General features: G+C 40.3%; 1 protein-coding gene across 1 annotated transcript in view; it reads right to left on the bottom strand.

Annotated features, from left to right (window-relative positions):
• LOC128692643 (uncharacterized) overlaps positions 1-16864 on the bottom strand; it is a 49463-nt gene that overhangs the window by 20129 nt on the left and 12470 nt on the right. Inside the window, exons 3-5 of the mRNA XM_053781882.2 lie at positions 16443-16575; positions 16130-16231; positions 15405-15529 (exon numbers count right to left, since the gene is read on the bottom strand). Coding sequence (XP_053637857.2) covers positions 15405-15529; positions 16130-16231; positions 16443-16575 — 360 coding nt within the window. The remainder of the gene's footprint in view (positions 1-15404; positions 15530-16129; positions 16232-16442; positions 16576-16864) is intronic.

Here is a 16864-nt window from a genome sequence, read left to right as displayed (position 1 = left end):
ATAATATTTACACCACACATTGCCCTTAAACAGGACATCTCCACTGCCTCAAACCGTCTCCTCGCTGCTGCATTTACCACCCAAGCTTCACACCCATATAAGAGTGTTGGTACTACTATACTTTCATACATTCCCTTCTTTGCCTCCATAGATAACGTTTTTTGACTCCACATATACCTCAATGCACCACTCACCTTTTTTCCCTCATCAATTCTATGATTAACCTCATCCTTCATAAATCCATCCGCCGACACGTCAAGTCCCAAGTATCTGAAAACATTCACTTCTTCCATACTCCTCCTCCCCAATTTGATATCCAATTTTTCTTTATCTAAATCATTTGACACCCTCATCACCTTACTCTTTTCTATGTTCACTTTCAACTTTCTACCTTTACACACATTCCCAAACTCATCCACTAACCTTTGCAATTTTTCTTTAGAATCTCCCATAAGCACAGTATCATCAGCAAAAAGTAACTGTGTCAATTCCCATTTTGAATTTGATTCCCCAAAATTTAATCCCACCCCTCTCCCGAACACCCTAGCATTTACTTCCTTTACAACCCCATCTATAAATATATTAAACAACCATGGTGACATTACACATCCCTGTCTAAGACCTACTTTTACCGGGAAGTAGTCTCCCTCTCTTCTACACACCCTAACCTGAGCCTCACTATCCTCATAAAAACTCTTTACAGCATTTAATAACTTACCACCTATTCCATATACTTGCAACATCTGCCACATTGCTCCTCAATCCACTCTATCATATGCCTTTTCTAAATCCATAAATGCAATAAAAACTTCCCTACCTTTATCTAAATACTGTTCACATATATGCTTCAATGTAAACACTTGATCTACACATCCCCTACCCACTCTGAAACCTCCTTGCTCATCCGCAATCCTACATTCTGTCTTACCTCTGATTCTTTCAATTATAACCCTACCGTACACTTTTCCTGGTATACTCAGTAAGCTTATTCCTCTATAATTTTTACAGTCTCTTTTGTCCCCTTTCCCTTTATATAAAGGGACTATACATGCTCTCCGCCAATCCCTAGGTACCTTCCCCTCTTTCATACATTTATAAAACAAAAGTACCAACCACTCCAACACTATATCCCCCCCTGCTTTTAACATTTCTGTCATGATCCCATCAGTTCCAGCTGCTTTACCCCCTTTCATTTTACGTAATGCCTCACGTACCTCCCCCAGGTGTTGGGACAATTCCTCTCCATCCAAGGGCAAGTTTTCTATTATCAATTTATAATGTACCAATTTGGTTATTTACCAAGGCAAAATTTATTGTATTAAATACAAAAATCCAAGTTATATAAAATTCAGTTTTATTACAAACAGAAGATTTAGCTAGAAATACAGTAGGGCCCTGCTTTACGGCATTCCACTAGTACAGCAATTTCAAATGGCCAAAACTCTCTGTATGGCACCCCGTCTTTCTAATATGGTGTGTGCCACCTAGTTTGTTTACATTCTCCATGAGCACCGCGTCCCTCCATTATGTTTGGAAACTTTCCAAAATTTCAAGTGTATTAACCCTTTGACTGTTTCGGTCGTATATATACGTCTTACGAGCCACCGTGTTTGACGTATATATACTCAAAAATTCTAGCGGCTTCAAATCAAGCAGAAGAAAGCTGGTAGGCAAACATGTGAGAGAATGGGTCTGTGTGGTCAGTGTGCACCATATAAAAAAATCCTGCAGCACGCAGTGCATAATGAGAAAAAAACTCCGACCGTTTTTTTTAATTAAAACGCCGACTTTGTGGTCTATTTTCGTATAGCATTTATGATTGTATTCTCATTTTCTTGGTCTCACTTGATAGAACGGAAAACATATTACAGTGGACCCCCGAGTTTTGTGATTAATCCGTTCCAGAGAGTCTGCCGACTGGCGAAATTCATGATTGGCCAATCTCTTTTCCCCATAAGAAATAATGGAAACCCAATTAATCCGTTTCAGACAGCCAAAAGTATTAACAAAAAATAATTTTTTTAAATATTAAATATAGATTTTCTTACTTTCTTTCAACACACCGGCCGTATCCCACCGAGTAAATATAGATTTACATACAGAAAACAATGACAAATAAATATAAAGCGCTAATAAAATGGATAAATGAACATTTAACATCACACTTAACCTTTATTTATTCTTGTTGGTGTAGGAGGTAGGTAGGAGGCAAGAAGAAGGCGAGTTTATTATGCTTCAATATGACGCTAATATCATCTCTACGGATTATTTATCTATCACAATTCATCTAATATAACATTATAAACAATATTAATAATATAGGAACATGATATATACTCTAGAATTAATAAAATATGTCATAACGTATGAGAGGAGTAAATGGTGTAAGTGTTGTTGTTGGGTTTAAGGGCCGCCACTGAGAGAAGCCGTGGAGGTGGAGGCTTTTGCTACCAACACTATTTATTTATTTATTTTTAATTTGGACATGATACATCGATGTACAAAGAAATACAATGGTTAAGCGCACATGCCAAAAGCCCCTTGTATGCAGAGCATTATGGGCAGGCTTAAAATTAACTGAAGATTAACTAAGCAATCATATATTCAGTGGTAAAAATTACAGTAAACAAATAACAATTAAGCACAAACAATGTATGTAATTTATAAATAAGAAATATTTACATTTTAATTTATAAATAAGAAATATTTACATCTTAATTTATAAATAAGAAATATTTACATTTTAATTTATAAATAAGAAATATTTACATTTAATTTATAAATAAGAAATATTTACATATTAATTTATAAATAAGTAAGTTTATTCAGGTATACACAAATGCAGTTACATACATAGATTATCATACATAGCAGCATATGTGTAAAGTATCCAGGATAACCCAAAAAATTCAAGAGTGACATATTTCCATTGATGTCCTTTTATATTTACACTTATATTTACTTTTATACTTGCACTTTTATATTTACACTTACCTTCGAGATGTTAGTTCAATTAGTTTGATGAAGGAGATGTTGGCAGAGGTTTAGGGTGGTGGAAGGTAGCAGGGCGGTGTATATTCAGCGGTCCTATACACATCTAACAACATTGGAGAGTTACTCTCATGTTCTTTTTCTATCGCTTACTCGCTTAACTTACTTGCTACACTGTTAATTCTACACTTTATCGCTGGCTGGCGCTATAGCCTTTATCGATACCTGCTGCTTTAGTATCATACATATTGTAGAATCACTGCAGAAGGCACATTCTCCCCTCACTCTTCCTCCTCTACTTTAATATTTTGCTACGAGTTTTTCTTGAATTCTATCGTGTTTCTCACCTTCTTTACCAAAGGGCTGCACTAGGAGCTTTCTTTGGGCCCATGGTGGCTTATTTAGCAGTTGCAAGCACAAAAAACAAAGAATTATTATGAAATGTGTTGTATGAACCCGTGGGATGATGGTCACATGCTGGTAAACAACTGCTCACTGAGATAGTGCAGGAGACTGGCTTTGTGTGCGCGCTGATGGGCAGACGCGTATCAGAAGGTCGCCGAATCACGAGTCCAATCATGAACTATGAAGCTAAATTTTGCCCAAAAAAAACTTGCCGAAAGTTGGATTTCACGAAAGTCACGGCTGCCAAACGGCGGGGGTCCACTGTATAGAAATAGAGGTGCTTTTGATTGGTTTTACTATGAAAAGAACCTTGAAATGGAGCTCAAAGTAGGGAAAATGTTTGATTTTTGCCAATGTTCAAAAGTAAACAAATGATGTCATTGTCCAATAAATGTCCAACTAGCCATTCTAATATGCAGTCATGAAAAGGTTGACATTATTTATAAAATTATTACAATATTGCAGTAGTCTGCATAACAGTAAATCTTCTATTTTTGGTTTGAATAAAAATTCAAAATAGAAAGCAAGAGTCATATCAGAGGGGCCTGGAGACATGACTGATGAACAAAGAAAATGCTATTTTAGAGCTAGGAATGTCTGCATTGTTTATTCTGGACCCTATTTTGAAATTGGAATATTTTTTAATTTGCGTGAAATTGGCCAAATTGCCAATTTCTGACCACATTATTGGATGGTTGAAATCGGTAAATGGGCAGTTTCTTGTACTCAATCGATAGAACAAATGGAGTTCTAAAGAAATAGTTATGAGTTTGGTCGACTGGAACAATGAAATTAGCCGAAAAGAGGGCTCAAAGTGAGGGAAATCGCTGATTCATTAATATAGTTGAGGTCGCTAACTTCGTGAGAGCGTAATTCTGTAAGTTTTCTATAAAATTTCATGCTTTTGGTGTCATTACCATCAGGAAAAGATTCTCTATCATTTCATAAGAAATTTTTTTTTTTTTTTAAGTTTTGCGACACCAGGAGACACCTCAGGATTTTGGGTTGCGACAGTCAAGGGGTTAAAGTTATTTCATATACTCTGATAATTATACTTATGTGTACCTGTACCTAAGTAAACGTACACACTGTGCTGGCAGGCAGGTACCCACTAAAATCACTAAGAACTTCTTATTAATAATGATAATAATAACACAATAATACATAATCACTCTGAGGCGCATTAAATGTCATATAAAACGTTAATATAGATATTTTGCTTAATCCATCTACAGGTCTCCCTCAACATTCGCGGGCTTCACACATTCGCGAATTCCCAACTGCCAAATTCCCAGCCGCCAAATCATATTTATGTTTCCCACCACCTGCGAGTCCCTACTACCCTCCCTCCGACCCCCGCAACTGGCAGCCAGCCCTCCCACCAGTGTGGCGAGTGTTTTGTTTGTTCATTATTTACTATTAAGCTACAGTATAAATAATGTAAACCCATTCATGACTGCATATTGGAATGGCTATTCGGACAGGTATTGGACGGTGACATCATATGTTTACTCTTGAACACAGCAAAGAATCAAACATTTCTGCTACTGCTAATAATAACAAAAATAATAATAATAATAATAATAATAATAATAATAAATGTGATAGAATTGAAGAAGGAAATTGTACAAAAATACGAGGGAGTGGTTGACACATCGTCAGTGTGGCTTTGTTTATGCTGGAGTGAGCATTAGTCTCCGTGCTCTTCCAAACATTTCACAATAATTCATTGTGTTTGGTGCTTGTAGATTGAGTGCGACTGGAGTGGTAGAGGCAGTGGGTGAGGCAACGGTTGAGGCAGTGGATGAGGCAGTGGTTGAGGCAGCGGTTGAGGCAGTGGGTGAGGCAGTGGGTGAGGCAGTGGGTGAGGCAGCGGTTGAGGCAGTGGGTGAGGAAGTGGTTGAGACAGTGGTTGAGGCAGTGGTATTTAATAACATATACAGTGGACCCTCGACTAACGCTATTAATCCGTTCCTGAGAGCTCATCGTTAGTCAAAATAATCGTTAGTCAAGTTAATTTTCCCCATAAGAAATAATGGAAATCAAATTAATCCGTGCAAGACACCCAAAAGTATTGAAAAAAAAAAATTTTAACACATGAAATATTAATTTTAATACACACAAACTGAAGAAGACATGCACAGTTACATGACACTTACCTTTATTGAAGATCTGGTGATGATTGATGGGATGGGAAGAGGGGAGTGTGTTGATGGTCTTAGTGTTTAGAAGGGGAATCCCCTTCCATTAGGACTTGAGGTGGCAAGTCCTTTTTCTGGGTTACTTCCCTTCTTCTTTTAATGCCACTAGGACCAGCTTGAGAGTCACTGGACCTCTGTCGCACAACATATCTGCCCATAGAGGCCTGTACCTCCCGTTCCTTTATGACATTCCTAAAGTGTTTCACAACATTGTCAGTGTCACCATTAAACACTTGTTCAGGTTTCAGTCCTTCACTGTCTATGTACTCCTTGAATTCCTGCACATATTTTTCAGCTGCTTTTTGGTCCAAACTGGCAGCCTCACCATGCCTTTTCACACTATGTATGCCACTACGATTCTTAAATCTCTCAAACCAACCTTTGCTGGCCTTAAATTCACTCACATCACCACTAGCTGCTGGCATTTTTCTAATTAAATCATCATGCAACTTCCTAGCCTTTTCACATATGATCGCTTGAGAGATGCTATCTCCTGCTATCTGTTTTTCGTTTATCCATACCAATAACAGTCTCTCAATATCTTCTATCACTTGCGATCTCAGTTTTGAAAACATAGTTGCACCTTTGGCAAGAACAGCTTCCTTGATTGCCGTTTTCTTGGCCACAATAGTAGCGATGGTTGATTGGGGTTTTGTGTACAGCCTGGCCAGCTCGGAGACATGCACTCCACTTTCATACTTAGCAATGATCTCTTTCTTCATATCCATAGTAATTCTCACCCTTTTTGCTGTAGGGTTGGCACTAGAAGCTTTCTTGGGGCCCATGGTGACTTATTTTGCAGGTGCAATCACTAAAAAGGCTGTGATAATAAGAAATGTTCCGATTGTATGCTTGGAAGCGACCGCGGTGGCTGGCTGGCTTGTAAACACTGGCCAGAAGTGGACGCGTCTCAGACGGAACGAATAGTGTTGGTCGAGTTTTTTAGCGCTAATCGAGGCAAAATTTTTGCACTAAAATGTATCGCTAGTCAGATTTATCGTTAATTGATGCCATCGCTGGTCGAGGGTCCACTGTATGTTATTAATAATAATAATAATAATAATAATAATAATAATAATAATAATAATACATGTTATTAATAATATGTGTTACTATTATTTATAACATGTTATTAAATACCACTGCTTCAACCGCTGCCTCACCCACTGCCTCACCCACTGCCTCAACCACTGCCTCAACCACTGCCTCAACCTCTGCCTCACCCACTGCCTCAACCACTGCCTCGCCCACTGCCTCGCCCACTGCCTCGCCCACTGCCTCGCCCACTGCCTCAACCACTGCCTCAACCACTGCCTCACCCACTGCCTCACCCACTGCCTCACCCACTGCCTCAACCGCTGCCTCAACCGCTTCCTCAACCACTGCCTCACCCACTGCCTCAACTGCTGCCTCACCCACTGCCTCTACCACTCCAATCACACTCAATCTACAAGCACCAAACACAATGAATTACAGTGGACCCCCGCATACCGTTGGCCTTACATAACGTTAAATCCGCATACCGCTACATTTTATCGCCAAGATTTTGCCTCGCATACCGCTAAAACCGTTCAACGCCGTTCGTCTGAGATGCGCCTATGTGCGGCCTAAGCCACGCTCACATGTTCCGCCGGTGGCATTGTTTACCAGCCAGCCTCCACGGTAACATCCAAGCATACAATCGGAACATTTCGTTTTATTACAGTGTTTTTGGTGATTTTATCTGCAAAATAAGTGACCATGGGCCCCAAGAAAGCTTCTAGTGCCAACCCTACAGCAATAAGGGTGAGAATTACTATAGAGATGAAGAAAAAGATCATTGATAAGTATGAAAGTGGAGTGCGTGTCTCCGAGCTGGCCAGGCTGTACTATAATAAACCCCAATCAACCATCGCTACTATTGGTGGTACAGCTGCTGCTGCTGCTGCTGCTGTACCACTGTCAGCTGCTGCTGCTGCTGCACTGTCAGCTGCTGCTGCTGCTGCTGTAGCACCGTCAGCTGCTGCTGCTGCTGCTGTACCACCGTCAGCTGCTGCTGCTGCTGCTGCTGTAGTACCGTCTGCTGCTGCTGTAGCATCGTCTGCTGCTGCTGCTGTTGTACCACCGTCAGCTGCTGCTGCTGCTGCTGTAGTACCATCTGCTGCTGCTGTAGCATCGTCTGCTGCTGCTGTAGCATCGTCTGCTGCTGCTGTAGCATCGTCTGCTGCTGCTGTAGCACTGTCAGCTGCTGCTGCTGTTGTACCACCGTCAGCTGCTGCTGCTGCTGCTGTTGTACCACCGTCAGCTGCTGCTGCTGCTGCTGTAGTACCGTCTGCTGCTGCTGTAGTACCGTCTGCTGCTGCTGTAGTACCGTCTGCTGCTGCTGTAGTACCGTCTGCTGCTGCTGTAGTACCGTCTGCTGCTGCTGTAGCATCGTCTGCTGCTGCTGTAGCACTGTCAGCTGCTGCTGCTGCTGTAGCACTGTCAGCTGCTGCTGCTGCTGCTGCTGCTGCTGCTGTAGCACTGTTGTTGGTTTGGCTTATTGAGAATACCAAGAAACAATTAACCCAGAGGATTTTCCACCCAGGATAACCCAAAAAAGTCAGTGTCATCGAAGACTGTCTAACTTATTTCCATTAGGGTCCTTAATCTTGTCTCCCAGGATGCAACCCACACCAGTCGACTAACACCCAGGTGAACAGGGAAAAATGCCTGGAACTAGTGCTCATATTGGTGAATTTAAAGCCAGCAAAGGTTGGTTTGAGAGATTTAAGAATCGTAGTGGCATACACAGTGTGATAAGGCCTGTTCTGGAAGAAAATGCCAAACAGGACCTACAATACTCAGGAGGAAAAGGCACTCCCAGGACACAGTGTCTCATCAGTCATTGCTGCATCTTCAATAAAAGTAAGTGTCATTTATTCTTCATTTAGTAGAGTAGTACATGCACAATATATATTGTGCATGTACTACTCTACTATTGTGCATGTATCCTTCTCTTTGTGTGTAGGAAAATGTATATTTCATGTGGTAAAATTTTTTTTTCATACTTTTGGGTGTCTTGCACGGATTAATTTGATTTCCATTATTTCTTATGGGGAAAATTCATTCGCATAACGATAATTTCGCATAACAACGAGCTGTCTTGCACGGATTAATATCACTATGCGGGGGTCCACTGTATTGTGAAATGTTTGGAAGAGCACGGAGACTAATGCTCACTCCAGCATAAACAAAGCCACACTGACGATGTGTTAACCACTCCCCTGTATTTTTGTACAATTTCCTTCTTCAATTCTATCGTATTTATTATTATTATTATTATTATTATTATTATTATTATTATTATTATTATTATTGCTATTGTTATTATTAGCAGTAGCAGAAATGTTTGATTCTTTGCTGTGTTCAAGAGTAAACATATGATGTCACCATCCAATACCTGTCCGAATAGCCATTCCAATATATTTTATTACAGTGGACCCCCGCATACCGCATGCATCGCATACCGTACAATCCGCATACCGCTCGCTTTTTTCGCAAAAATTTTGCCTCGCATACCGCCCAAAAACCCGCTCACCGCTCTTCGTCCGAGACGCGTCCAATGTGCGGCCTGAGCCACGCTCACATGTTCCGCCAGTGGCATTGTTTACCAGCCAGCCTCCGCGGTAACATCCAAGCATACAATCGGAACATTTCGTATTATTACAGTGTTTTTGGTGATTTTTTCTGGAAAATAAGTGACCATGGGCCCCAAGAAAGCTTCTAGTGCCAACCCTACAGCAATAAGGGTGAGAATTACTATAGAGATGAAGAAAAAGATCATTGATAAGTATGAAAGTGGAGTGCGTGTCTCCGAGCTGGCCAGGTTGTATAATAAACCCCAATCAACCATCGCTACTATTGGTGGTACAGCTGCTGCTGCTGTACCACCGTCAGCTGCTGCTGCACTGTCAGCTGCTGCTGCTGTTGTACCACCGTCAGCTGCTGCTGCTGCTGCTGTAGCATCGTCTGCTGCTGCTGTAGCATCATCTGCTGCTGCTGTAGCATCGTCTGCTGCTGCTGTAGCATCGTCTGCTGCTGCTGTAGCATCGTCTGCTGCTGCTGTAGCATCGTCTGTTGCTGCTGTAGCATCGTCTGCTGCTGCTGTAGCATCGTCTGTTGCTGCTGTAGCATCGTCTGGTGCTGCTGTACCACCGTCAGCTGCTGCTGCTGCTGTAGCACCGTTGTTGGTGTGGCTTATTGAGAATACCAAGAAACAATTAACCCCAGAGGATTTGCCACCCAGGATAACCCAAAAAAGTCAGTGTCATCGAAGACTGTCTAACTTATTTCCATTGGGGTCCTTAATCTTGTCTCCCAGGATGCAACCCACACCAGTCGACTAACACCCAGGTGAACAGGGAAAAATGCCTGGAACTAGTGCTCATATTGGTGAATTTAAAGCCAGCAAAGGTTGGTTTGAGAGATTTAAGAATCGTAGTGGCATACACAGTGTGATAAGGCCTGTTCTGGAAGAAAATGCCAAACAGGACCTACAGTACTCAGGAGGAAAAGGCACTCCCAGGACACAGTGTCTCATCAGTCATTGCTGCATCTTCAATAAAGGTAAGTGTCATTTATTCTTCATTTAGTAGAGTAGTACATGCACAATATATATTGTGCATGTACTACTCTACTATTGTGCATGTATCCTTCTCTTTGTGTGTAGGAAAATGTATATTTCATGTGGTAAAAATTTTTTTTTCATACTTTTGGGTGTCTTGCACGGATTAATTTGATTTCCATTATTTCTTATGGGGAAAATTCATTCGCATACCGAACATTTCGCATAACAATCAGCCCTCTTGCACGGATTAAAGTCGCTATGCGGGGGTCCACTGTACACACATACCCCTCTGGGTTTTCTGCTATTTTCTTTCTAATTCTTGTTTAATTCCTCTTATCTCCATGGGGAAGTGGAACAGAATTCTTCGTCCGTAAGCCATGCGTGTTGTAAGAGGCGACTAAAATACCGGGAGCAAGGGGTTAGTAACCCCTTCTGTATAAATTACTAAATTTAAAAAAAGAGAAACTTTTGTTTTTCTTTTTGGGCCACCCTGCCTCGGTGGGATACGGCCGGTGTGTTGAAAGAAAGAAAGACCTATAGTGTTGAAGCTAATCAGTGGTTAGCTCTTCCCTGTGGTCGTCCACCAACTCTTCCACATCCTGGCCACTCACATCCAACCCCATGGACTTCCCCAAAGCCACTATAGATTCCACAACAGGTGTAGGATTGTCAAGTTTACACTAACTTTTATTTAGTAATAAAATTAAGCATTAAAAAACACAATAGAAAGTAAAAGACATACACAGTACATTCATTACTTACCTTAAAATATTTGTAGTCTTAATGTAGGGCAAGAAGTGAGCAAAATTTATTTGTAGGAAGTCAGTGTACGTGGCCTATAGGCAGCCTGGGCTACACCTACCGGCTACCTACACTGCGGCGCACAGCTATTATTACCATCCACATACCAGAGGTAAGACAGATGAACAAGAAGGATTAAGAGGGGGTAAGGGATGTGTAGATCAAGTGTTTACATTGAAGCATATATGTGAACAGTATTTAGATAAAGGTAGGGAAGTTTTCATTGCCTTTATTGTTTTAGATAAGGAATATGATAGAGTGGATAGGGGAGCAATGTGACAGACTTTGCAAGTGTATGGAATAGGTAGAAAGTTACTAAATGGTGTAAAGAGTTTTGATGAGGATAGCGAGGCTCAGGTTAGGGTGTGTAGGAGAAAGGGAGATTACTTCCCGGTAAAAGTACGTCTTAGACAGGGATGTGTAATATCACCATGGTTGTTTAACATACAGTGGTCCCTCGATTATCGACGGTAATCCGTTCCTGGAAGCCGGTCGATTATCGAAATGGTCGATTTACGAATCAATTTTCCCCATAAGAAATAATGTAAATTCAATTAATCCGTTCCTGACACCCAGAAGTATTAAAACAAAAATTTTTTACATGAAATATTCATGTAGTACATAAACAATACAATGGGAAATGATGAATGAAACATTAACAGCATAACACTTACCTTTATTGGAGATTCTTCTTAGTGTATGGGAGACTGGAGGAGGAGGAGAGAGTGGATTGTTTATAGTTTGGAAGGGGAATCCCCTTCCAGCAACACCTCAGGTACCATTTGCTTTTCTGGGGTTGCTTCTTTTCTCTGTTTCTTAATGCCACTAGGACCAGCTTGAGAGTCACTGGAGTCCTGTCTCGCAAAATAACTGTGCAGAGAGCTCTGTTTCTGGCGTCTCTTTAAAACTTCCCTAAAATGGGCCAAGACTCTGTCTCTGTACAAGTTGCCGATATGGCTTGCAACATCCTTCTCTGGGTGATGTTTCTCCATAAATCTTTCCATCTTACCCCACACAGTAAAAATCTCCTTAATTTCTGAAGAAGGCACCTTCTTCCATCTCTCTTCCTCCTCCTCTGCAGCAAGATTCTGAGCTGCGATCTGTTGCTCTTCCTGCTGAAGCTCTTGCAGCTCCTCAGTGGTTAGCTCTTCGTTGTGGTCCTCCACCAACTCTTCCACATCCTCCAAACTCACATCCAACCCCATGGAACTCCCCAGTGCCACAATAGAGTTCAAAACTGACATAGGCTCATCAGGGTCAGCCCCAAACCCTTCCAAATCCCTCTTGTCGACACAATCTGGCCACAATTTTCTCCAAGCAGAGTTCAAAGTCCTGGTAGACACTCCCTCCCAAGCCTTACCTATAAGGCTTACACAATGGAAAATACTGAAATGTTCTTTCCAAAAATCTCGTAGGGTCAAGTGAGTGTCTGAGGTCACATTGAAGCACCTTTCAAACATTGCTTTGGTGTACAGTTTTTTAAAGTTTGCAATGACCTGCTGGTCCATGGGTTGGAGGAGAGGAGTGGTATTCGGGGGCAAGAACTTTACTGAGATGAACCCAAACTCCTTCAGAATTAGGTCATCCAAGTTTGGTGGATGAGCAGGTGCATTGTCCATTACTAGCAGGCACTTGAGATCCAATTTCTTCTCCAGGAGGTAATTCTTCACACTAGGGCCAAACACTTCGTTGAACCACTCTACAAAAATTTCCCTCGTGACCCATGCCTTATTATTAGATTTCCAAAACACACACAATTTACTCTTCATAACATTATTTTTCTTTAATGCTCTGGGATTTTCAGAATGGTACACTAGTAATGGCTTCACTTTGAAATCCCCACTAGCATTAGCACAGAACATTAGCGTCAGCCTGTCTTTCATAGGCTTGTGTCCTGGCATTGACTTTTCCTCTTGTGTAATGAAGGTCCTCTTTGGCATTTTCTTCCAGAAGAGGCCTGTTTCGTCACAATTGAACACTTGTTCAGGTTTCAGTCCTTCAGCCTCTATGTACTCCTGGAATTCATGCACATATTTTTCAGCCGCCTTGTGGTCCAAACTGGCAGCCTCACCATGCCTTACCACACTGTGTATGCCAGTACGCTTCTTAAATCTCTCAAACCAGCCTTTGCTGGCCTTAAAATCACTCACTTCACCACTATTTGCAGGCAATTTATTTACCAAATCTTCATGCAACTGCCTAGCCTTTTCACAAATAATCGAGGTCATAAGACTGTCTCCTGCTAATTGTTTCTCATTTATCCACACCAATAATAACTTCTCAACCTCTTCCAGTACTGGTGATCTCATTTTTGTCAGCATATTTACCCCCTTTGCAACAACAGCATCCTTGATTTCCTTTCTCATGGCTATGATGGAAGATATGGTTGAATGATTTTTGTTATACATCCTCGCCAGTTCGCCCACACGTATGCCACTATCATATTGTTCAATGATGTTTTTCTTAAATTCAATGGTATTTCTCACCTTCTTTACCAAAGGTTTGGCACTAGGAGCTTTCTTTGGAGCCATGGTAGCTTATTTAGCACTTAAATAACTTGCAAGCACTAAAATAAATGAAATATTATGAAATATTTCACTGGAGCACGTGAGAGGACCGCCGCTAACTAGTAAACAATGGCACACTGGCTGGGAAGGAAGGCTGAGGCGGGTCGAGGCCTGCTTACCTCGTGCATACGTGTCTGGGACGACGGGTCGAGACGGGTCGATAAACGAATTTCGGTCAATTTCCGAGTCAATATTTTGTCGAAAAAACCGGTTGATTTCCGAAATGGTCGACTTTCAGGCCGGTCGATTATTGAGGGACCACTGTATTTATAGATGGGGTTGTAAAAGAAGTGAATGCTAGGGTGCTGGGGAGAGGGATGGGATTAAATTATGGGGATTCAAATACAAAATGGGAGTTGACACAGCTACTTTTTGCTGATGATACTGTGCTTTTGGGAAATTCTAAAGAAAAGTTGCAAAGGTTAGTGGATGAGTTTTGGAGGGTGTGTAAAGGTAGAAAGTTGAAAGTGAACATAGATAAGAGTAATGTGATGAGGGTATCAAACGATTTAGATAAAGAAAAATTGAATATCACATTGGAGAGAGGGAGTATGGAAGAAGTGAATGTTTTCAGATATTTGGGAGTTGACTTGTCAGTAGATGGGTTTATGAAAGATGAGGTTAACCATAGAATTGATGAAGGAAAAAAGGTGAGTGGTGCACTGAGGTACCTTTGGAGATGAAAACATTATCCATGGAGGCAAAGAAGGGAATGTATGAAAGTATAGTGGTACCAACACTCTTGAATGGGTGTAAAGCTTGGGTTGTAAATGCTGCAGCGAGGAGGGGGCTGAAGGCAGTAGAGATATCCTAAGGGCAATGTGTGGTGTAAATATTATGCAGAGAATTTGGAGTGTGGAAATTAGGTGTGGAGTTACTAAAAGTATTAGTGAGAGGGCTGAAGAGGGGTTGTTGAGGAGGTTTGGTCATTTAGAGTGGAACAAAGTAGAATGACTTGGAGTGCGCATAAATCTGTAGGGGAAGGAAGGTGGGGTAGGGGTCATCCTCGAAAAGGTTGGAGGGAGGGGGTAAAGGTGGTTTTGTTGGCGAGAGGCTTGGACTTCCAGCAAGCATACGTGAGCGTGTTAGATAGGAGTGAATGGAGACGAATAGTTTTTGGGACCTGACAAGATGTCGGAGTGTGAGCAGGGTAATATTTTGTGAAGGGATTCAGGGAAACCGGTTAGCCGAACTTGAGTCCTGGAAATGGGAAGTACAATGCCTGCACTTTAAAGGAGGGGTTTGAGATATTGACAGTTTGGAGGGACTTCCAAACTATCATATCTGAGCACCTCTGCAAAGACAGTGATTATGTATGAGTGAAGGTGAAAGTGTTGAATGGTGATGAAGGCATCTTTCTTTCTTTTTGGGTCACCCTGCCTCGGTTGGAAATGGCCGATGTGTTAAAGAAAAAAATTTTGAAATTGGAAATTTTTTTATTTTGTGTGAACTTGGCCAAATTACCAATTCCTGATCACTTTATTGGGTAGGTTAAATAGGTAAATAGGAAGTTGCTTGTACTCAATCGATAGAAGGAATACTAGCGAAACAGCTATGAATTTGGTCGACTGGAATAATGGAATTGGCTGAAAATAGGGCTCAAAGTGGGCAAAATCACCGATAAGTAAATACTATCCCCAAGACTGCTAACTTTGTGAGAATGCAATTCCATGAGTTTTCCATCAAATTTCGTACTTTTAGTTTCAATACCTTCAGAAAAAGATTCTCTAATGTTCCATAAGAAAAAATAATTTTTGTTTTTAAATTATCTGACCCTGAGAGCAAGTTCAAAATCAGGGGGTTCCAACCCTGAAAGGGTTAAGGAACATGAATATGTTGCAAGTCACTGACCTGAAATCATTAGCAAATTTGCCAATAGCATAATGCTCTAAGCCACATAAGTAATGATAAGTTCTCCGACACTTCTTTGTGGAGCAGCCAACTGTTGCACCTCTCTTGAAGCAATAGCAGCAAGTCTGAAAAAATGTCAAATGCACTGCAATTTCATCTTAAAATTTTTAAATTCAAACTATGTACTATTAATTCAATAATTTAATTAGTTTTTTATGAAAGCATTTATAAACAATATACTATATCAAAGTTTTTATATCTTTAAAGGATTATGTGGCAAAATTGCTTACAATATATTTCCATAAGGAAAAGCAAAATTGAAAATGGATCCACAGGATACAATTGCCTCCGCTTTCTGTGAAATCTTATACAGTCATTTATAACACTATTCACAGCAAAATGCAAATGGTACCTGCATGTGTTAACAATTCATTGATGTATTAATGAAAACAATCTTTGTAGATTAATAATTTATTACATTTCTTACAATGCTTGATCAGAGTTCAATTTAACAAACTAACAAGGAAGAAACAGGTAAGGTGTTTACAGATTGCTTTGCTGTGACTGTAACACTACTGAATAAATCTGTGACCAATGAACTCTGTACTTCATTTCCAAATCAACTGACCAAACAGATTTCCTCCCGTGTTTTAGAAGTTCATTAATTCCGGGTTTATTATACATATACACTTATTCTTCAGTATTACAACATTCTATGAACTTACCAACTTTCTTCCTCGCTGAATCTCCTTTTCTATGTCCTGGGGCAAAAATCCCATGATGCCTTCATCATCATCACCATTTTGAGGTAACCCACTAGAAAACAACTAAAAAATAAGAACCCTATTATTATCCATGCTACATATCTGTTAAATGAAAGTAACTGAAAACTATAAATGATAAATTAAACAAGGGGATAAATGGGGTTATGCTCTTGATACCTTCGAAATAACCAAGCAAATTTTGTTTTTAATTTCTTAATTCTCAAAAATATATAAGATGATGCCATTAATTAACAAATGTGCATGTTTAACTTACCAGACAATAATAATGTACTGAAATGTTATTGAAGGTATACAGTTTTCCAAGCTGGAGCTCTTGTTCATGGCCAACATTGCAGAAGCAACACAACCCTTTTACATTCTTGCTAGTTTCTGCACTCATTTTATGCCTGAAATAAAACATGAAAAAAAAAAAGGATCTTTCTTTGTATAGTGAATGAGATTGTATGTAATGAGTAGTGTGCATTAAATATACTTGAAACACTCAAAAAATTAAGAGCAGCTAACATACTATATTGCAAGAAAAAGTTAAATGACTTGTAATTTATACATATTAATAAATTTCAATCATTGGGAAACAAAGAATTAGTTTGATGATGTAACTGTTTAATAAAACTATGCAACAAAAGTTTTTATTCATGGCTCATAATGCATTATTAAACCAATGGAGATTAAACA

This window comes from Cherax quadricarinatus, chromosome 30 (assembly GCF_038502225.1).
Source record: "Cherax quadricarinatus isolate ZL_2023a chromosome 30, ASM3850222v1, whole genome shotgun sequence".
In the NCBI taxonomy this organism is placed as follows: domain Eukaryota; kingdom Metazoa; phylum Arthropoda; class Malacostraca; order Decapoda; family Parastacidae; genus Cherax; species Cherax quadricarinatus.
The sequence above is the reverse complement of the archived record's forward strand: the minus strand, read 5'-3'. Positions and strand labels throughout refer to the sequence as shown.